Source organism: Chlorocebus sabaeus, chromosome 12, assembly GCF_047675955.1.
Source record: "Chlorocebus sabaeus isolate Y175 chromosome 12, mChlSab1.0.hap1, whole genome shotgun sequence".
Lineage (NCBI taxonomy): Eukaryota > Metazoa > Chordata > Mammalia > Primates > Cercopithecidae > Chlorocebus > Chlorocebus sabaeus.
In genome coordinates, this window is record NC_132915.1 from 91289040 (window position 1) to 91313095 (window position 24056).

General features: G+C 37.0%; 1 protein-coding gene across 1 annotated transcript; it reads right to left on the minus strand.

Moving 5' to 3' along the window:
• Nucleotides 1-397: 397 nt before the first annotated feature.
• RAB14 (RAB14, member RAS oncogene family) lies at nucleotides 398-23302 on the minus strand. Its single transcript, XM_007968211.3, has 8 exons — nucleotides 23015-23302; nucleotides 14723-14781; nucleotides 13545-13598; nucleotides 11937-12114; nucleotides 8312-8378; nucleotides 4736-4823; nucleotides 4058-4088; nucleotides 398-2682 (listed from the first exon to the last, which is right to left on the minus strand). Exons 2-8 carry the CDS (start codon nucleotides 14772-14774, stop codon nucleotides 2505-2507), a joined length of 648 nt encoding a protein of 215 aa, XP_007966402.1. The 5' UTR covers nucleotides 14775-14781; nucleotides 23015-23302; the 3' UTR covers nucleotides 398-2504.
• Between the last annotated feature and the right edge of the window lie 754 nt (nucleotides 23303-24056).

A 24056-nucleotide genomic window follows, 5' to 3' on the forward strand; every position in this document is an offset into this window, starting at 1 on the left:
TTTCACATTCTTTCCAAAGTGTACTGCCCAGTGTCTGGCACACACATGTTACAATATGACAGTGTGCTCTATTTGTGAGCACCCAAGTTTATTACAGGGGATTACACATGCGTATGATAGAATCTGGCTCCCAGTACAGTCAAAGGAGAACAGCATCAGCCAGCAAATGTGCTGATCTTACACTGAAAATGGTTGACTGAAAACATTTCAAGGGTGATGTAAACACAAGAATAAAACTGTGGCTCTATTACTTAGTGATGGGGTTTTATATGCTACATATGTAGACCTCTCTTTATACAACGAATACAGACAGTGCTGCAATAAAAACTGATGACACATCAAATTGTTCACCTGAAGAAAATAAACCCTATTATAGTTCAGAAAATAATGCAACCAATTTTAATTTAATCTAGATACAGGTACTTTATTTACAAATATTTAGATTAATAGCATTTTGTTACATCAAATGAAGAGTACAGCAGTCTGAATAAATCCTTCGGTCACAAAAACAATAAAACCCACTGTAACTAACTTTGGGAGTCAGGGTATTGCACCTCAACAAGCCGCAGTCTTTCGTTTGTGATTGCCACCTTATATCCCAATGGGTGGTTTGTTTGTTTTGTTTTTGTAAATATACACACACACCAGCAGGTCATGGTCCCTGGGTGAATCCCTTGTGATGCAACAGTGTAAGCAAAATGGATCACTGTAAGTCTTTAACAGAACATACCAATCTACTCCAGAAATCCTATTTTTTAAAAAGTTAAACAAAGACAAAAATAAAAATGAATCCACAAATTAACCAAAGCCTATTTTCTGCACATTCCAGTTTTGGCTTTTATTTAACATTGACTATACAATACTCTGGTACTACCACATGTTTACAACCCAAAAAGATGTACTTTTATGTTAGTGTCTGTAAAGAGGGATTTAAAATGTGTATTTTAAACACAGCAGTTGAGCTGAGTGCATTTTCTATAGTGCGCTGAGGTGTTACCTATTCTACTTCAAATAAACTCTCAATTCCCAGCCACTGAATCATAAACACAGTAAGAAAAATCAACAGAAATGAAGAACTTAAACATGTTTGTTGTACAAAGAAATAAGATTGTTTCTCTTGCTATACAGTATTAATTCAGTGGCCACACCACCTAGTGCAAAGTAATAACTTACTTTGTATCAGCACAAGCACTGAAACACCTTTAGAAACACTTTCCCTTTTATGAAACAATTTATGCCAACATGACATAAAACAGCCCCTCATACTATGAACACAGGGATATCTTATTTCACTGTAGTGTTAAAAATGCACAATTTAAAATCCCTTAACAGCAGACCTGTGGTTCTGACTGTCCAGTTCAGAATCTGACCATTCCAAGAAGATAAAGGTATAAAAGCTTAAAATGTGCAATAATAAACCCAGCCTTTTTTCTTTTCCTATACAGTAAGGCAAGAATGCAGCCTGTAATGCAAAAACGTTTACAAAAAGAGAAAAGCAGGTTAGCACATTGTCGATTGCACAAGAACAGTTAAGAAAATCAGCAGGTAAGCAACAGTGCAAAGATGGAACAGAATCTGCTAGTGTTAATCCTCTGATGCTAGGAGCTTTTTCCAGCATAATGTCCCCAAACACTGCCAGCACCAAGGGGTGGAGCCAGTACTACTTGTGAACTGCAGTGTGTCTATTTCTTCGTGTGAAATGGAAGGGAGTAACATGGTCACATATAGGTCATACTGTACAAACTGGTATTTTATACTGTTCCAATGCCAGTAATCAATTTATTTTCTTCATTAAAATAATATACACAGAATGTATTGTTAGTTCGATTCCTTCAAATTTTATACATATTTACTTTCTGTTAAAGAGAAAAGGATAAAATGGTATAAAAAAAGATAAAGCTATTAATTAAGCACGAGAGATAAGATAAATGGATATTTTCCCTGTGCGAGGCTAAGACAGAAGCAAACCTCGTCAAGAAAAATGCCACCCACACAACAGGAAATTTATCCAAAACAAAACAAAAGCAGTTATAGAACCCCTTCTCTACCATCAGAAGTCATTTCACAGCAATAAACTTATTGGTTACAACAGACATACTTGAACAGTTAAGGATGGGTAGAAAGGCTTAAGATATCATCAAATTAAACCGTACAGTGAGACAAAGCCTTGCCAAAGAGGGAGGGTAAAAATCATGAAGTCCAGCATCAGTGCTCAGTTTAAATCATATATTGGTGACATACTTATCACGAGGACAAGGGGGAAAAAAAGTCTAGATTTACCATGCAGGAGAGATTTATTACTCTACTTGCCTTTGATAACCTGATTACATCTAGTTGTTTAGCAGTTTAGTATTGTGTTAAACTGTTTTTACAACAGATTTTTGTTTTTTCTTTTTTTTTAATTAAACCCAGTAAGATGTACAGAAGACAATGAGGCAGTAAAAAGTACTGCTTTCAACAGACAGAGGTGAAAGGTCAAATGAGGGGCCACGGCAAAGAGGTCACTAGCAGCCACAGCCTTCTCTCTGGGGTTGGGGTTCACTGGTTAGCCGGCCTCCCTGCGGGGCTGAAGGTTTGTGTTGTACACCAGACTCAGCAGCATTCAGATCCAAGCTTCCATCCTGAATGTTCTGATATATTTTCTTGGCAGCCTCAAGGAAGGCGTCTTCTACATTCTCTCCCCTAAGAGGCAATTGATAACTTTATTGGAGAACCACAGTTTTCTACAAAAGACAAGACATTATATACTGACCTTTTGTTAATCTTTAGTTAACTGCCATGATGTCTTCAACTTAACCATTGTCATCTAATAAGAGATTACCAGAACACTGAGCTAAGAGAACATGGAAAACTATTTTCTTTTCCTTTTTTTTTTTTTTTTTTTTTTGAGACAGAGTCTGTGTCACCAGACTGGAGTGCAGTGGTGTGATTTCAGCTCACTGCAACCTCTGCCTGCCGGGTTCAAGTGATTCTCCTGCTTCAGCCTCCCAAGTAGCTGGGACTACAGGAGTGCACCACCACGCCCTGCTAATCTTTGTATTTTTAGTAGAGACAGGGTTTCACCATGTTGGCCATGATGGTCTCGATCGCCTGACCTCGTGATCTGCCTGCCTTGGCTTCCCAAAGTGCTGGGATTACAGGTGTTAGCCACCACACCCGGCCGGAAAACTATTTTCTGTGGAAAGCATACATACATACATGTACCGAAAGCCCTTTCTACAAATCGTATTTGGACAACTACATGTGTTATATGCAATCATTAAAATACTGTATGTTAATACACACCATGACGACTGAGATATCACGTCATTTCTGTGATAACAGAGAGGATACTCCAAACAGAAATGAAATCTCTCCAAACATGCTGAAATCAGAATTCCAAGAATAATATGGTCTGCTCAGCCAAGCATGAACTGAGCTGTTTTTAATCGGGTGATAGTGACATAATCATGCTTAGCCACATTAACACCTCCATTCAGTTTTCTTTGGACTAACAGCACAGCTGAGACTAAACAAAAACAGGTTAGCCTCTCACCACAAGAAATTTTTGACCTAATAAATGAAGAATAATGATGGGAGTGCCACACAGTTCAAAGCAGACATGGAAGAACAATTAGAAAATGTTCACTACTATTCTGAGTAGACACTACCCCTTAAGTAGACACTACCCATTAAATCATGCTTTTTAACGTGATCAGAAAATTAAATTGACCAAGCTTTTGTCTGAGATGCCAAACTCAACCTCACTTGTGAAAAGTCAAACACTGTCATTTGTGAAAAGTCAAACACTTCTGAAATGTAAACAAAGTTCCATTTTATTAACCTGGGTTACCAACAGGCATAATCAAGGTACAATCTTTTAGGTAACAAAAATTCATATTATTTTGAAGTGTAAAAAAGGAAGCAGAGAGATGTTTGCTGTTCTTCCTGCAGTAAGCATTACACATTTATATATAGTACTTTATATGTGTATATACATTATATACTTTTCATATATACGATTCTACTTTGAGAAACTTGAATGTAATTGAAATATCTGTATTTTGGTCATACTTACGTTTTTGCACTCGCTTCGAGGAACAATAAGCCTAAAAATAAAATTCAGACTATAATTAGGATACTTCAAACTAACTCACAAGTGCATTTCCTTTTTTTTTGAGACGGAGTCTTGCTCTATTGCCCATGCTGGAGTGCAGTGGCGCAATATCAGCTCACTGCAAGCTCCACCTCCTGGGTTCACCCCATTCTCCTGCCTCAGCCTCCCAAGTAGCTGGGACTACAGGTGCCCGCCACCACACCCGGCTAATTTTTTTTTGTATTTTTAGCAGAGACGGAGTTTCACTGTGTTAGCCAGCATGGTCTCAATCTCCTGACCTGCCTTGGCCTCCCAAAGTGCTGGGATTACAGGAGTGAGCCACCGTGCTTGACCCACAAGTGCATTTCTTTAGTAACATCTGAAAAAGTTTCCCATCAGTTTTTAGTACTCCTCCCATAGTATTTTATGAAAAAGTATGTAAGTCTGAGGTGGAGAGCATCTTTATATTTGTCACTAAATAAGTGTACTGCTGCAACATAAATCTCACAGAAATAGAAACACATTTTGTTACTTCCTCATTCTTGAGATTTCTGAGTCTGCATTAAAAAACAACAAAAAACTGTCAATCTGCAGTATCAAAATCCCACCTTTCCTTAATAATTCTCCCAATTGTGACCATTAAGTCTTAAAGAAACCCACCGTTTTCTTCAGCAAACTGTTTGGCTTCTTCATATGTAACATCTCTCTGTGCCTCCAAATCTGCTTTATTTCCTATGAGAATTATTACCTAATTTGTGATCAAAAGAAAGACACTTATAACAAAAGCAGTAATTTAAACCAACCATGCAAATTCTGAAATCCAAAAATCTTGATAGAAAAAATAACTGGGCCTAAAAAGAAATCCAAGTACTAGCAATTATCCACTAGACAGAGCTACAGATTCATGAAGTCATTACTACAAAGGACCTTAGCAATGATCTAGGCCAGGGGTTGACAAACTTTCTGTAAAGAATAAACAGTATATTCTTCAGGTTTGTGGGCCTCATATGGTCTCTGTTACATGTTCTTTGCTGGGTTATTTTTTTGTTGTTGTTTTTAACAACCCTTTAAAAATCTAAAAACCATCTTTAGTTCACAAGCCAGTCAGAAACAGGCTGTGGGCTGAATGTGGCCCATAGGCCATACATACTTTGGTGACACCGGGTCTAGTCCAAAGATTATGATATATCTGAGTAAAATTACTAAGGGTTCATGGACAAGCTCCAGGGGATCTGCAAATACCTTGAAATACTGTAAATACTGTAATTGTGGGCATGTCCTAGAGGGGCAGGTTCATGGCTTCCATCAGATTTTCAAACAGTTCTGAGATCCTCAAAAAGTTTGAAAGCCACTAGGTACAATCCTTTAGGCTACCAGTAAGGAAATTAAAGCTCAAGGCAAAAGGACTTGCTGAAGGTCACTCAGTGAGTCAGTGGTAGGAGGACATTAGATCTCAGGTAGAAACCCAAACTGTGATCTTGAGACAAATACTATCCTACCCCACATTATCCCTAGATAGGACTGAGTTTATAAGTAACAGTAACTGATTAGAGACGTCTATGTGTATACACAAGGGGAAGCTGGGAGTAGGGGTTTGGGGCACGTATGCAGTAAGTTCAAATCCTAGGCAAAAATAGCACCCACCTACCTATATCCACCTTGGAACCACTCATATGAAGTCAGGCCAAAGTTAAAGGCAGCTCTGCAAAGTTGTAAGAAGAAAATATGTACCCTTGGGGAATAGCAAAGGGCTTTGGCCTTTATCTGGGGTGGCGAGGGCAGGTTATGGATAAACTGTCTTTGTACATTTATGAGCTTATTTGACACCAGTTGGTAAAATCCCTCCCTTCTTCCCCCTTCCAAACAGATATGGTAATCTAGATATGAACACTTTAGGAATGGATGGTTTCAACTAAAAGGCACTTCAGCCATTAATTTTTTTTTCATGTGAAATTACAGCTCCTGGCTCTTCCACTTTCAAAAATGTGTGTCCATAAACCAAATCATCATTTTGATCTGAAAGTAAACCTTATGCAAGGACAGTTAAGTGTACAACAAAAGTGAGCATTCTTTAAACAGTGTGGACAAAGTGCCCACTGTGATGGGGAGGAAACTGTCATACACTATCCATTAGTCTTTTAAAAGAATAAAATAATGATACTTAAAAAGGAAATCAATTTATAAAAAAATCAAGTCCGGTAAAGCCACAATGACGAGCACAGGGTACTTATTATAAGATAGGTACTCAAAACAAGAAATACTGCCCCGCTCCTGATTCTCTCTGAATCTCCAAATAAGGCTTCTTATCTCCCTGAAAGGGAAGATGTAAAGTGGCATGCTAATTACAGAGATACAAAACATGCCCACAACAAAATGGCAGAGAACACAACTTCTACACAGAAATCAAGGGCAATTTTATAGAAAATGGAGCACTTAAGAAAAGCTTAAGACATTTTTTTTTCTCCTGATCTGGTTCTATTTCAAAGCACATAAATGAGGCAGGAAGGACACAGGGTGGGAAGGTTAATTTTATTATACTCCTCCATGGGCCTTCTACAATGAGTTTTGTTTTTAATATTTTACTTGAAATAGCTATAGACTCACAGAGGCTTACAAAAAATAACAGTGAGGTCCTGTGTACCCTTCACCAAACTTCCCTAATGGTAGGATGTTATGTAACTATAATACACTCTCAAAACCAGGAAACTGACATTGGTACAATCCCCAGCCCTTATTCAGATTTCAGTTTTTACACATTCTCAGGCACATGTGCATTCGTGCACTGGTAGTTCTATATAATTTTATCTCAGGTACAGATCTCCATCATCACTATCAGGATACAGAACTGTTCCATCACTACAAAGAAACTGCTTCTGTGCTGCCCTCTATGTCGTCACATCACTACCACCCTCCACTCCCTTTGCTAACCCCTGGCAATCACTAATCTATTCTCCATCTCTACAATTTTGTCATTTTGAGAATGTTTTCTAAATGAAATTATACAGTATATATACTTCTGAGACTGGCTTTTTTACTGGGCAGAGACCCAGCTCAATTGCTGCATACATAAAGAATTCATTCCTATGTACAGCTTAGTAGTATTCCACTATAGAGATGTTCTGAACTGTTTAACCATTCACCTGTCAATGACCAGGTTGGGAAACACCTAGGTTTCCAGTTTTGGGCTACTGCAAATAAAGCTGCTATGAACACCCTTCTATAGATGTGTATGTAAACCTTGGGTTTAATGTGATAATGGAAATGAAAGTTTCAGGCACAGTCCCTAGCATGATAGGCGAACAATGTTAACTGACTCTCAGTATGATTAAACCACTGTTTCCTGATAAATGCTAATCTTACCACTGATGACATAGTTCTTGAAGCAGGCCTCTACCAAGTGTTGGGGGAAAGCCAAGAGAGACACGAGCCTTGTTCCTGAGAAACTCAGTCACAGCTCAGTGCATCTTTCCTCACATTGTTCCTGGCATACCCTCAACAATATCTACTGAAACTTTACTCACCCCTCAAACACCATTCCTCTGTAAAGCTGCTTTCTCTCCAGACAGCACTGATCATCCTAGGCTCCCCAGCACTGTGCTAGTCCCTCTATTTCTAATTCATGCTTCAATCTACTTTGCAGCACAGTTACCTGCATACCTGCTAGTTCTCTCCCTGCTAGACTATAAGCTCTTCGGGACCAAGGATCCATGTTTATCTTTGTATACTGCAGAGTCTAGCATGGTGACTGGCCTTTAAAATCTCAATAAATATAATCTCAGTCTGGTTAAGAAGCTAATGTTTTAACATATATAGAATCCTTTTTATTTTTGACTGAAATTTTCATTCTCAATTCTCCTCCTCTAGTTGAAATTTTTATTGAGGTAACGCAGATTCACATGCAGTTGTAAGAAGTCGTAAAGAAAGATCTCTTCTACATTTTGCCCAGTTTCCTCCAATGCTGAAGTTTTATGAAATTAATGCAGATCCCTTTTAACATCATAATTTCAGATTTCAGTCTTCACATGAGATCACCACTACATTCATAATTGTAACGACAAACATGAACAAAAAACCTAGGTATGATAAAATGCAAAACCAGGTTTAATTAGAACTGAAAAATAACTGTTACATTTTCTTCGACTAATTGAAGACAAAAATCTCACCAGTAAATGGCTTCCCTTTTTGGGTTAGCTTAGTTCTTACATTTTCTGTGTAATAAGATGCCATTTAACTTACAGTATTTGGATTGGTGAGATTCCTTGCATCTGTCAACCAGCTGCTTAAGTGGTTATATGTACTTCTTCTGCAAAAATAAAAGTTTAAATTTGTGACTGCCATATAATTACAGAAAAAAAATTCAACAAATATTTAAAATAATACTTTAATCAATATATCCTAAAATAATTTTGCTTTGACCAGTTACTCAGAACAGTAGTTGTGAAATACAACTGCATACTTTTCAAAAATCTAGCCAAACCTATTATTTTTAAATAAATAACTCAATATCCAACAACTTTGATAATTACAGGTCAGGAGTCAATTATTTACTCCTAAATGCAGACTGTAAACAGACCAATAAGCAAGCAAGGAACAACACAGTAAATTGATGGAAATGCCAATGTGGAGTCAAAACTCAAATTACTTTGAAATTATACAGATTTTCAATCACAAAGCAGAGACAAAGTTGTATCAAAATGCCTAACCATGACACATTTAATGGAAGACATTTTTGCTTGTCTTTAAATTTTAGTTTCATTAAAAGCCAAGTCACACTATTATAAGCTGGCATACAATTCACCTTTCCTTAATAATTTAAAGAGCAAGCTAACCATAACAGCATAAAATTGACTTTGAAGACATTTATACATTGACAAGAATTCAAGTCCCCAGATATCAGTGAAAAAGTTCATCCTAACTTTGTACTCTTACCAGGTAGTTAAATCATTCTGGAATTCTTTAACTGTCCTATTTTTCTACTTTCTCCAAGCAAGAGTTTAAAAACTCATAGGTTCATTTGCACTAGCCAAGTAAGCTCTAAGATGGTAAACAAACCTAAATATTTGTAATATTATACACAGTAGAACCTACCAAAGGGGTCAAAGATAATAAAATTTTTGAGGTTAAAAATGTTTCTGATTTCTAGACTCACAGAATATAAGTCTATCTTACTCGTTTAACATGTGAGGAAACGGAAGCCCATAAAGACTTAACTGGTGTCAAAACCAGGCCTAGAACTCTTTTACAAATACCACATGTCCTTCAAGTGTTTCTAGTTTAGTCCTGTGAATATATTCCATGATCTCTAGCTGCCAGTTTTCACAGATAATTTGTTATTCAAAGTATATAGTTCTTTCCCAATGAGAACTGAGAAGAACTCCTTACTCAGATTTTTATTGTGCTAATCATATTACTCATGAATCATCACTTAGATGACAAAAAAAATCATATATATCAAAATAGCTCCTTTCCCCCCAATGTTTTAGAATTTTCTAAGTAAACAATGATAAAATGTCATTTTTAAAAAGCACAAGCCTTATCTGTGTTTGATATTTGTATTATTGGCATACCTTGACTTTACACAACAGGTACGTTTTACTACTTCATGCATAAACCTTAAACAAGTCCAAACATTTCTACTGATTTTGATGAATTTTAAAATTTCAAAGCTGGCAGGCAGAGTGAGGTACACAGAAAAGCTTAGTACCAAGATCATATAAACCATATTACTTACATGTACCATAACTTCTGCCAAGGATTCTGGTAATTGTTATTAATTTAAAATTCACTATCATTATAATTTTAAATCCATAAATAAATATTATTCAAATATTAATTGGTGGTACTAGTGCTAAAAAAGTGCTAAAATGCTAGATATGTCAAAATGTTATGGCAAAACAACTGTCACATAGGCTACACTGTCAATTTAGAAAAGCACCCTGTAACAACAAGAGTTAATGACAAAAATAAAAAGGAACTTTTATGATTGTAAAATGTCAAAGAATAATAGAAAAAAATTGGTGTCATGACTGCAACATCAAAGTCACTATAAAGTATCACTTTAGCACCTGACTAAAGCCTGGGGTACTCTTTTCCAGTAACAGTTTTTATTACAATATAATGAACATACCATAAAGCTTATCCTTTTAAAGTACGTAATTTAGTTGTTTTAAGGGTAGTTACAAAGTTGCGCACTGATCACCACTATCTAATTCTAGAACATTTTCATCACCCCAAAGAGAAACTCTGAACCCACTTAGAAGTCACTCATTCCCCATCCTCTGGCAATCCACTTTCTTTCTCTATAAATTTACCAGAATATAAATTCTGGATATTTCACAAATGAAAGCATACAATATGTATCTCTTAGTGTCTGGTTTCTTCCACTTAGCATGATGTTTTCAAGTTTCATCTATGTTGTGGCATATATCAGTCCTTCCTTCTTCCTCATAGCTGAGTAACATTTCATTGTATGGATATACCACACAGTGTTTATCCATTCATCAGTTGATGCACATTCTGGTTGTTCCCAGTTGAAGTACTTTTTTTGATGACTTGAATAGACACAGATTTTACCAAAAGTATTAACTATGCTTAAAAGATATGCTTAAAAGCAAAAACAATATTCTTAGCACACATCACCATATTTAAATTTTATTGAGTTTTTAATTATGTGAAGTCTTCAGAAATGCACTCCTCATAAAATTAGACAGTTCTGTGTAGGCGGCCAGGTTTATTAATAGCCTTCCCATAATACTCTTGATCATATCACTGATTGCCTGGCTATAATGAAGAGCATTAAGGCTTGTTTCCCTCTGTTTTGCTCTGAGGCCACCCAATTCTAGAATTTACTGAAACTTTAGGCACTATAATTATAACTAGTCAATATCTTTATTCTAAGGCAGCATTTCCCAAAGTGTGCTCCTCAATAAAATAAGCTTAAGAAACACCAAATTAAATAAAGTCATACAGCAAAGAATTTCTTACTGCAGAACTTTCCAGAGTCTTAATATGCTAATGAGCATTATGACACATCAAGAGGAAACCGTATAAAGCATTTTCCAAAAGGAAATATGCTTTAAAATCTACTTATCACTTGGTCCCACTCACCCATCTTTACCCTCAAGAAACAGAGTCACATTGCTATTGACTGGCGCTTTACATCAACATGAAAGGTGATCTAGTTCATTTTCTAGCTTACAGTAGACAAACAGTGCAGGGTCTAATCAAGTGGCACAGTTTTCCATGTTCTCCAAAGTCAAACCTTTACGTACAGTAGTTTTATCACTTTACATCAAGTGCTTTGGAATTCCAGAAACAGTCATGTTGAAATAAATTTAAACCTACTGCATGTAGTATTTGAAGTCATTTCTATCCATTTTAAGAGAAAAAAAAGTAAATAAATAAACACCTTCAGATGCAAGCATAAAATTTTTTATAATCCCCCATGCTGGATTAGCAAAACTCTTTGCTTGGCCTTGTTTTGAGAGGTGTAAACTTTAACACTAGAGACTAAATAGAATAAGTCCCAAGAGTGAGTTGTTTGCTTTCTACTTAAAAGAACATTTTATATAAAATATTATTTCTCCTCAAATCATTCAACTGAAGTTGCTTTTCAGAACTGTATTCTTCTATTAGCTTCACCTGATATCTCCCTAAATTTTTCTTTAGTCATAAAAACTTTCAGAAAATATCAATGTGTTATATCAAGTTTTACATGGCAACTTAAGAAACCATAAAAAACAAGTAAGTTCAATTACAGTCATACAATTATAAATTTTAAAAAATGCCTAAGTCAATTTTTTTAAAATGCCCAAAGTAGATTTATTTTCCCCATATGAAGGTTGAAAAAATTATCTCTTACCTAGTGATATCATAGACCATAAGAGCTCCTGCAGCTCCTCTGTAGTAGCTCCGTGTAACAGCCCTAAATCGCTCCTGTCCTGCCGTATCCCAAATCTGCAGTTTTATTTTTTGGCCACTAACTTCGATTATTCTTGTACCAAATTCAACACCAATTGTGTGAGGACAATCAGCCATAACTGTTAAGGAGGAAAAAAAGTAATAGCCCAATTTTCAGAAAACTTCAAATTAAGCCTAGGGGGGAAAATCCACTAAATAAACAAATGGCTTACTAATACTTACAGGCTATAAATAGACTAAAGCTACCACTGGAAAAAAAATTAACAAATACCCAGAAGTAAGAAGTCAGGGAAATGTGACTGTACTAGAATCGGGGTCAGCAAACTTCTAGAAAGGACCAAGCAGAAAATATTTTAAGTTTTGCAGGTCAAAAGGTCTTTATCATAAACTACTCAACTCTGCCACCAAGGCAAAAAAGCAGCCAGAGACAATAGGTAAAACAGGCATGGTTGTATTCCAATAAATTTTATTCACAAAAACAGGCAGTGACTGGATTTGCCCCACTGGCCAGTTTGCCGACCCCTCGACTAAAATAATCTGTTAAGTAAAAATAAGGATTTTAATTAATTCTTCACAGTATCAGCATTATGCCATTTAGCCTTCTTACAATCATTATCTATAACAGATCAATCAATGGTCTTGGGACCCTAGGAGTTGTTAGTCAAACAGATTCTTATCCCAGAAAATATCAGTGTCTCAAAGAAAATCAGCATGTGTTTTTATATATATATATATGCACATATATTTTAGAGACAGGGTCTTGCTCTGTCACTCATGTTGGAGTGCAGTAGCACAAACATAGCTCACTGTAACCTCGAACTTCTCGGCTCAAGCAAGCCTCCCACATAAGTCTCCCAAAGCACTACTGGGATTACAGGCATGAGCCACCACACCTGGCTAATATATACTTCTTATTATACAATGACAAGTTATATATGTCTAAGCCAATGAACAAATTTATTAGTCCTTTCCTTATAATGAGGCCACTTAAAACCTAAACCCACCATTCTCCAGTATAAGGACATAGACTGCTGAGCACTTCATAAAATGTTACATCAAACTTCTGTAGTAAGCAGCACAAAAATGTCAAAGAAATAATTTCAACTATACAGAAACACTTTCAACTATATTTAGCATGTCAGTTACAACAAATTGGTCCCTTCTATCACCCAAAAAAGCGTAGAAAGAATTCCATTTTAAGTATTCCAAATCTGTTATTTAACAAATGATACAAGCAGCAAATTTCTCCTCATAAGATAATCAATTCCTTAACAGAAAGTCAGAGAATAAAAAGATTAAGTTTGACATTATTGTATGTATTTTTAAAAATTATTTTAACATCAAAAATCAGATTATATAATGTGTATAAAAATCAACACTAAAATATGCTGGTATATTTCATTTTATCTGTACCCATTTAAAAAAAAGTACAAATATAGTGAAAGGTTATATTTAAATGCATGAAGTACACTGAAAATGACACTTTTTAAAAAGTAGAAACATGACAATAAAGAAAACTATTAATGTTTACCTCATGTATTAAACTTACATTTTTTTTCTGTAAATTGATGAAGCAAGCAAGATTTTCCTACTCCCATGTCCCCTGTTTAAAAAAAAAGAAGTTTCAGGTGGCAATTACATTTCTCAATTTTATGCAATGACTGCTATATTCCTTACCATATAACATATCATAAGTTTCTGGGACACTTCACAAATTTTTATTTTCCTACTTTACAATGATTCGAAAGTTTTCACTGTGAGACACAAATGGAATATTATTCCCAATCTTTAGCACTGACAGAATTTGGCTGTAAATTATTACTGTTAATAAATAGCCACCAGCTGGGAAGTGCTTATTTTTTAATGGAATTTTTTTACTTTGAGCTGTTTCAAAATTTTATGGTTTTTGTTGTTATTGTTGTTGTTGTTTCCTTTAACTCATGCATAGAAGCAAAAGATTTCAAAAAGTGACAAATGGGGTAGCATGTAACAAGCAGAAATAACAAACTGACTTCTGGAAGCTTGATTCACTAGGTGCCTGTCTTATACTTCTTGAAAGAAAAGAATTTGCATTACATGAAAACCCCAGGAGAAAAGATGTCATCTCTGACTGTACTATACCAATGTTAACCCTTGATGAAGGAAACATTAAAAAGGACACATTAAGTTCAACATGAAAGCAAACTGTTCTAATGTGAACAATTCATTGAAAAACTTGTACTTTCAAATGTAGTTCTATGTTTGGATAAATAGCATTAAGACTTAATTTGAGCAAAACCTTCTTGAAACTTAAGAAAAAAACACCAATTAAGAAAAATACTGTTTTTTATGTATATTACACAATTGATTTGGAATCAAACAATATTCTCTATCACTTTTTCCTTATAATGGAAACCCAGGGGGATCTGAGCGCTTTCACAGTATTTTAGGAATGTTTCTGCACTCCTTGAAACACTGATACTTCCTAGCATCAACAAGCTTTCAAGCAGCCCTCAAGAACAACAAACATCACTTCACAAGGTACCCACCAGCACTGTACCACAGAAATATCCAGGGCCACAATGCAAAAGCTGCACTGCTAATGCAAAACATGAATCTCATAAAAGGAGCTTTAGTTTTACAGTAAGAAAATCAGTCACTCCTGAAGCGGTACTGTTTAAGTATTAGCATGTAAATATTTTGTAAGTTAACCTTTTGGGAACAAGAGTGTAAGTTAAATAAACTTACCAATAATAATATATTTAAAGATGTAAGAGTAGTTGTATGGTGCAGTTGCCATGGTGGCACTAAAAACAAAGAAATCTCTGTTACTTCAGAAGGAAAGCATATACAAGTAATTCAAACAGATCACTGCTATCCTTTAAAGGTAGAAAAGGACACTGAATACAAACAAATATCAGTTACAGTAAGTCAGAATAAAACTGCATTTCACAAATTGATCAAATACACAAATTCTCTTGGATGAATGATGCTTACACATTCTCATGTGTTATCCACAGAAATATGAAAAACCAGTTATACCAATATTTCATTTAAGAAAATATCCACTAGAACTTAAAGTATAATTAAAAAAAGAAGAAAATATCCAGTAAGAAGTACCCTGAAAACTTTCAAACAAAAAAATCTTTATAAATTTAAGTTAAACATCACTATAAATAGCCTCTGCTCCCTTTAAAGTCCCCTTCCCTGTTAACTGATCAAGTAAGTTACTAATGATCTACTTGTTCAGAACTCTGATTTTAAACAGAATAGTATACAAAGGAACCACTTAATTTATAAACACAAAACAACTTTTTACTCTACTTTAAATCAACAGCAAAGCATCCAAAGAGCAATGGTATGATTTCCAAATCAATGTTGGAACTAGACTGAATCACATGAAATTGTTCTTCCTAGATTTTTCAAGTCAATTTTATTGGCATTTTCATATGGCTCAACCTAATACAGGACTTGCAGATTATCTCACTCACACACACACACACACACACACACACTTTTTGAAGACACAGCATCTCACTATGTTGACCAGGGTGGTCTTGGGTCTTGAACTCCTGGCCTTAAGCGATCCTCCCATCTCAGTCTCCCAAAGTGCTAGGAGTACAGGCATGAGCCACTGCACCCGGCCAGATTAACAACATAGTAAGTGCTTCCCATCTACTATTCTAGGGACTGAGAGAAATAATGTCATAAAATTGTACTTAAGGTTGCGAAATTTGAAAGCTTGTGTATTAGAAGATATTTCAAAAGATCACAGCCCATTTCTTGCCCTCAAATAGACTTAAAGAATTCTAATTTCTCTCCTACTTGAAAAGAAAACAAAAAACTTTCCAATTTATTTAAATGAATGCTCTGAATGTGTAAGACATTGTGCTAGGTCCTAGAGAGAAACAAGGGGGTGAATTATAAAATTGGGAATAACTTTCAATAAAGTTTATTTTCAAACCAGCTTTCAGCTTAAGACAAAAATTACTTATACAAATTAAGATTTCACCCCATTTAAAAAAGTCTGACTTAAGAGTATTTTTAAGCCTGGCTTTTAGTGTTTCTGTCAATGTCACATTACACAAGCCAGACATTTAATATGACTGGAAAATTTTATTTACTGAAATTATCACCTTACTATATACCATATTGCAAGCAAAAGTTCTATATAATTAATAACATTTAACCTGTAGAAAGAATATATATTTAAAACAAGTGTATTATTATAAGGAAAGAGTAAGTTGTTAATTACAGTAAAGTATTAATCACTTCCACACACTACAGTCTTCTCACTTAGCTATCTGTATTACATTTAGTGAAAGTAGAAGCCCTGCTACCCATTCCAGTTTGGCATGTTCTAACACATTTATAATCAGTCTCCTGCATCACAAAAAACTCCCATAACCAGTTCTTTCAGCAGAGAGAGTTTTTCTAGTTAGATTAACTCTGATTCTGAACATCACAACAACTTTATTCCCTTTTCCAGGCACTAGGGACTCAAAACTTTTAAGAATGAACTTGGTCCTGAGACTAAAATTGGCCTGGATTATTTACCTGATCTCTGAACTAGATGCCAAACATAAGGGGAAAAAATAATTTCTTACATTAAAAATATTTAAAGATTATTAACTTCTTAACCTGAATTCTTCCCAGACTCTTTCTTTCTAATCAATTTTTAATTCTTCTAAATTCTTTCCCCATTCAAACCTGGGTAAAAGTAATCACTTAGTCACCTTTAAATTATTGTCTCTCCTGTGCTCTTCTCCTTGATTTTTCCTAATTTCTTTCCCTCTTCGAACTAAAGGTTGTAGCTGTACATACTTTGCTCCTTCTATTTTATGTTAAAGCTATGACTTCTAACAATCCCAAATTTCTACTTCAAATGCTTTAAAGACTAATCATAAAATTATGACCCAATTTTAGTTGTACTAATTTGTGTACTTGCTAATTATCACACTTTCATTAAATGTGAGATAACTAATTTTGAAAATGTATCTTAAAATTACAAACATTCATAGAGTGGAAACTATTTCCAAATAAAAGAAATGATCACTATTTCAGATTGAATACCAGGGCTCTGTCTCACCTCACCACACATTTTTCTTGCTTGTTTCTTTAAAAATTACAAATAAAAACCATAAAAGCAGAATTAAAAGAAAACTACTCAAACTTACTAATTTCAGTAAACAAAGGCAGAAAACATCTAACACTGTAGCCATCAACACTCACAACAGGTCTTCCCTTTCTTATTCTAAGAAGATACGGTCTAGGTTTACATATATTCCCATTGTTGACTGATATTAATACATTTCAGTCAAAAGTATTTGCAGTAGAATTATATTCAAATACTAAATATGCTTAATGTTGCTTTAACAAAAGATTTCTCAGTCTCATTTCTTGAACATGAAACCATTGTTAAGGTGAGGAATACATTTTTACCTAACTTTGGACGGGAAGAAAGTTCTTCCTCTATTATTTAACAGTGCTTTTGCTTTACTTAGAGAACTCTTAAGTCTAAAAAAAAGGACATGAAAGGCTGATCTAGTTCAAACTCTGAAAACATGAGCCCACTTAACATTACAATCCCCATAAATTTTTTTTTTAAATCTCGGTAATATTCTATAACTTGTATACAACTACCGGGACAATTAAAATTCACTTTATTCCACATTTTACAAAAAGTATTTGAATCAAGTTCATATGTAAATAAAATATCTTTATTGCCTTTAAAGGAAAAAAGTACTACATATTTACACAACAGGCATTTAATACATAATCAACGATTTGCAAACTAATAACAAATACAATTGTTAGTTACTACTTATCGGGTACTTGACATATGACAGGCAATGTGCTAAATATTTTACATACAATTTCATTTAATCCTTACTACTATCGTATAACATAGTTAATTATTATCCTCATTTTACAGATGAGGAAACAGACTCTGCAGGTAACACGTCCAGGTCACACAGCCAAGTCTGTACTGAACCTAGGACTGTTTTGACTGCAAAGATCCCCTCTTAACCACCACACCATCCTGCCCTCTCCACCGTCGTGCCTCCTCGACATGGTTATGAGATGTACCATGTTGCTCTGCAGTATTCACTCGCTTAATTATAATTTAATATTCTGAATAAGATACATGAATTACATTCAGAAGATGCACTGCAGTCAGAATTTATAGATATAAATGAATGGTAATACTAGTAATACTAATCTATAATACTATAATTCATCTACTTACAAAAAGTTTCTTGAGAACACTTGATAGTAAACCATGTAATGATCTACACTACTTTTTCCTATACTGTCTTATATAATTCTTACTTAATTCTCACAACTCTGCAGAGTCATTATCATTATGTCTATGCAAAAAATTAAAGAAACTGAGGTTTGGAAAAATTCACTCATTTGGCCAGTGTTACAAAGTTTGCAAATGGTAGACCTAGAAATTGAACCCAGGCCTGATTCCAAAGACCATGATTTTCCCTAAGTTATTATTAGCTTATTTCAGGCATGTACAGGTAGACTGATAAAATAAAAATCAGAGAAAGAGGAAGGATATTAGTGCATATAAAATTTAGTTATAAATTACCCTTGCTGCCAAGAGAAATATTTACTAAATGCACAGTAAACACTTAACAATTGTGCCATGTATTCAATTGACTCCTTAAAGATATTAATATAGTTAATATTGTTTTAATAAAGGATTTCTCAACCTCATCTCCTGAACATGCAACTACCAGTTTTCGCCACTGTGGAAACATATTTCACGACGTGAAAACATACCATTTTTTACCACCATTTTCACCACTGTTAAGGTGAAAAATGTATTTTAAAATGGGGTATGCCATCTTGTAAAATTCTGCATATTTTTTTCACTCAACAAAATCAGACACATTTTCATGTCAGTACATTTAGATCTAAATGGTTACTGAACACATATTAAACACTAATTATTGTGACAAAAACAGAATGCATGGTTTCTATTTACTGAATCGACACCTTTCTAAGATTACACAGACATATAAACGACTAGTTTTGAAACGTGTAGGTACAGATGTGAAGGTATACACTACCAAACATACTGCTTGTGGAAATGTGCCAACATTTTGGAAAGTAATCAGTATATTTAAAAATCTTAACAATAATCCAAATCATCCTTTGGCTCAGATATCCACTTAGAAGTATCCTACATATACAAAAGCTTCAGTCCATAAGGCTACAGGTATTAGCGCATTTAATGTACCATTTTTACAGCAAAAAACTGGACATAATCTATCAGCAAGGAAATGACTGAATAAAGTACATCTGTACTACAAAATAATATCCATCTAGTTTAGAAACCATTTTGATCGATATGCATTAACCTGGAAATACCTCCATGATTTTGCTAGGAAAAACACGTTGCAGAGTTTTATGCGATAGCATACCCCACTTTCAAACACACACACACACACTCAACCCTATATTCATATACTATGAAATACAAATCAAATTGTGAAAAATACACGGACAGGAGAAAAATGGAAGAGAGAAAGTATTAACTTTTCTTTATAGATCCCTGCACTGACTTATTACAATGAATTAAAAATAAAATTTTCTCTACCAATAAATACGTGAAAAGCACTATGTAATTTTAATACAGGTTAAAGAATACCCAAACAAAAACAAACAAAACTCCCACTCATAACATTCCCAACATTATTTCCACATTTACTGATGATAAGGGGAACTTACGAAGCCAATAATATGATTGGCCTCAAAACAAAAAAAACCAACACTCAATAGTAGAGGGCATATTTTTGGGTTTTTTTTTAAATAGCTGAACTACTTACTGTTTGCTCTGATTTTAAAACCTGTTATATAGCTATTCTACTCCTTAGAACCGACGATGTTACTGTATAATTTTTACATAGTTGATCCAAGACATAACAAGGGAAAAGCAACCCACTAAATATTCCAGGTGATTTAATTCTTATCCTTATTTCCATTGATAAGTTTTGTTTGTTTGTTTAACATGCATGATGTTTTGTTAAAAACACCAAAGCTGAGATGGACTGCTTCTGTGATTCCAACATGAACGTATCTGTTAAGTATCTACTAAGCACAAAGCACTGTGCCAGGCTTTGGCAAGATAGCAATGATCAAAAAAGACAACACTGTCTCTGCCTTCGTGGAACTCAAGAACAGAAGCATTCTGACTTGCTCTTAAAGGCCCACTAAAATGGACTACTACTACCTGATTTGTCAGTCAGGTGGATAAAACTTCTGTAGTTAATCTAATAATCTAATCTAATAAAAACGAGTGGTCAATTTCCTCAACAGTAGTACAAACAGCCCACCCACTTAAAAAAAATAAATCTAACTTTTGACAATATACTTAATGTCACTTTTATATAAATAATGATTTTAAAAAGCTGGATTGCTTAATGTGGCACGAGAAGTAACTTTGATGATCTTCTATACACAGAAAATAAAGTATTCTAATACTGGACCTCTGTTCACAGAAAGCAAGCACTTAACACCCAAAAAGCCAAAAAAAACACCCTGCACTTATTGCTAAAGTTAAAAGGATTAATAGTGAATATTTTACTAATGATACTGTGTCTGAGATTTGCTTCAAAATAATTTGGCAGGGAGGAGGCAAGTGTATATAGATGAAGCAAGACTGATCACTGTTGACACTGGCTGATAGGTATATGAATGCTCAGTATGCTACTTTATTTTGTATATATTTAAAATTGTCTAGATGAAGTTTCTTAAAAGTACAGTACCTCTAATGCTTCTATTTGTAAACTGCTGTCTTTAGCCATGCCTGGCATTTTTAACCACATAAAAATGTTCCAAGCCTTTTTTAAAAAAACATGAAACATCTCTCAATAGCCCGAGTTTTAACATTTTATTTACCTTAATCAAGTTTCCTCCACTAGCACAGTATCTTACTGTGACTATGCAAAGGTATTTGACATTGATAAAAATGAACACTCCAAATTCTGTGGCAAAGTTGAAGTATGCAACAATGATAAAGTTTAACTGTAATACAAAAAAGCAACAACTTTTTAAAATGTAGCTTTAATTTCAAGGAATTTTTAAATAGCTATTATAATCTAAGGTTTTACGTCTTTACAATAACTGCCATTTATCGAGGGCCTAACACATGCCAGCTACTTTATAAACAAACTCTAATCCTAAAAACTCATTTTACAAATAAGGAAACCAAAGTGATCTACCCGTGGTCATAGTACTACTAAACGGAGAGCTAGAATTAAGGTCCAGATTTAACTCTACATGTAGCTCTCCAAAGCTATGCTCCTCTCTCATTCATTCAAAAGATATTAAACACCCACTATGTGCCTAGCACTGTTACAGGCACTGATTTACTACTATGCCAAGCAACGTGCTAAGGGTTTTCTTTAAATCCCATTTAATCCTAGCAACAACTCTAAGATGCAGGTTCAATTATCCCCTTTATAGATAAGGACACTGAGTCCGAAAGGTTAAGTAACTTGCTTAAGATCACTTAACTAGGAAGTGGCAGTAATGGAGGGGGAACCCTTGACAGTATGACTCCAAAACTCTTAACCACGACATACCTCTAGGCATGATCAAGTAAAACTGCCTAAACAGAACTTGGAAGAAAAAATTTGGAAAGGCTTGTGGGGAATAAAGGGGTGGGAGCTGGATTACTGCAAGGTCAAATTTATCCTCAACAATCAAATCTAAATAAAAGCTGGTTCCTCTACAATATTTACCTTAGAAAAATATACGAATTTTTTAAAGGCAGTTGAGATAGTAACGAAATGAGCAGTAAACTTTGCAAGAGTTCAAATCTGGGCTCTGACACTTGCTGTGGGGTCACCAGGAAGGCACCTGTCCTCTCGGAACCCGTTTCTTCATACACGAAATTGAAATCCTGGCATCCCTCCTTTGGGGTTTGTGAGCATGAGGATTTGCCAGTGTAGTGGCTGACTTTATGGACTTTAGGTCATAAAGGGGTAATCAGCTGTCATCCAATGCGAACACAGTGAAAAAGGAATTAAGTTGTAACTACATTATAAATGGTCATGCCTGTAACCGTAGCCTAATTTTTGAGTGTAGTACAAAAACCACCAGCCACAGTGTGAGCCGAAGCCAGTTTGTAATATACCATCATCAGCCAGACACACATCACAACTGTAGGCCTCAGTTTCCTCACTTATAAAGTGGAGACAACTTACCTCCGAGGGCTACGCGGGACAAGATAAACACGTACAAAGACACCTAAGTATGTACCTGGCCCACAGTTAAAACGCTTAAAACACTCCAGTTCTGTCGTCTTCTCTTAGATTCTAGAAATGCCACAACTTTCTTTTCATTGTTTCTAGATGCTCTGTAGCTTCAGGGCCATAGAGGCTGTCCACGCGTCTCATAGGAACGCACCAAAACCAGGACATCGCAAGCACAGGCGCACAGACCCCGTCCCTGGCCCGGCTGCAGGGCCAGACTCCCCACATCGACAAGGACACCGGAGTTGCCCCGAGATGCCGAGGAGGCTGCGAAGAGCTGCCTTTGTACTCAAAGAGCCAGACGCGGCCTACGGGACGGGACCGCCACGTCTGGGGCTCGCGGGCTGCAGGGCGGCGCGGCACGCGTGGGTACACCCTGCGGGGGCGGGCTGCGGCCGCGGAGAACAGCGGCGAGAGGGGGGCCTGCGAGAGATGCGGTCCTGCCCAGCCGAGCCGAGAACGCGCGGAAGGCGAGGCCGGAATACACCCTTCCCTGCACGCCTCGGAGCGCCCCGCGGGGTGGGGTGGGCAGGAGGCTCACGCCGGAGCCACACAGGGGACACCTCCGCCCCCGCCCGGGAGTCCTGTCAGGCCGGCGCCGCGGCGCTCACCGCCGACCCCCGGGATCGCCGCGGCCTGACGGGGCCTGGCCCCCGGGGCGCCGCCCGCCTGCAGCCCCGTCTCCGCCGTCGCCACACCCGCCCCTCTGAAGAGCCCGGCGCGAGGAGGCATCAGCCGGCCGGACACTGCGGAAGGCCCGGGTTACCTGGGGGGTTGCTGGTGGCTGGGCAGCTTTCCGGGCGGGAGGGGGGCGTCAGGACGAGGAACAGGAGTGCGGACGCAGCGGGAGAGGGGGCGGGGGCGGTCGGCCGAGGCCCCGGCAAGTACGCGGGCAGGCCGAGAGGTGCAGACGCGCCGGTTCAGTAGCGGCAGTAGCGGTGGCAGCGGTGACTGCTCCTGTGGCTCCCTCAGGATCTTGCTCGGGCTGGTCCAAGATGGCGGCGCTCCCTGCACAGGGTTTCCTGTCACCCTCGCAATGGGCCGGACCACAAAAGAAGGGGGAGAAGATGCGCGCGCAGCTGGCGGAGCCCGGAAGAGGGTGGCCGAGGCCAACCCGTTAGCCACGCCCCTTCCTCAGCCCTCACCTCTGGACTCGTCGCGCCGCCGCTGAGGCCCGCCCCGCGGGCGCTCACGCCCGGAGGGAAGGTGGAAAGCGCGTATGCGCAAGCGCAGTCGCGTGTGTTCGTCTCTTGGGGGAGCTACTGCGCAGGTCTGCGTGGAACCTGGTGGGGTGCGCCTGCGTCTTGGGGAACTAGGGTTGTCGCTCTTGGAGACTTTTAAACTATTTTTAAAACCAACATTTACCACTTATTGGACGCTTACCGTATACTGGCCACCGTGCTAAGCATGTATTTACTGTATTCATTCAACGTGTATTTATGGGGGCGTTTACTATATATACTGCTATATGCATGGTATATAGCGGTGAACAAGCCAGGCTAGGTCCCTGTCAAACCAACCTCGGAAGCAGGCATCCCCATTGTATCCATGGCGAAACTGAGGCTTGGGTTGGTCAACTCGCTTGTCCAAGATCACGCAGTTAGGAAGTGACCCTGCATTTCATCTCTATTTTGACTTCACTTTGGGGGTGCCTTTGACAGGGAGAAAGAAATGTGATATTTTTCACAATTTGCCTACCATCTGCCATCTTCCAACTTGATCTGCCGTTATCACTGCCCCAAAAGGTTTCGTGCTTTTCGGGTGCAGGGTCACGTTTTGACTTCCTTGGGCCCTGAGCGCTTTTGCCT

Bases quoted from the DNA above. Each gene is read 5' to 3' on its own strand.
- RAB14 (XM_007968211.3), bottom strand. From the start codon at position 14,774: ATGGCAACTGCACCATACAACTACTCTTACATCTTTAAATATATTATT. The intron at 13,599-14,722 runs GTAAGTTTATTT...TTTTTTAAACAG, and splicing joins CTTTAAATATATTATTATTG to GGGACATGGGAGTAGGAAAA. The intron at 4,089-4,735 runs GTGGGTTTCTTT...TTTTATTTTTAG, and splicing joins ACAGTTTGCTGAAGAAAACG to GCTTATTGTTCCTCGAAGCG.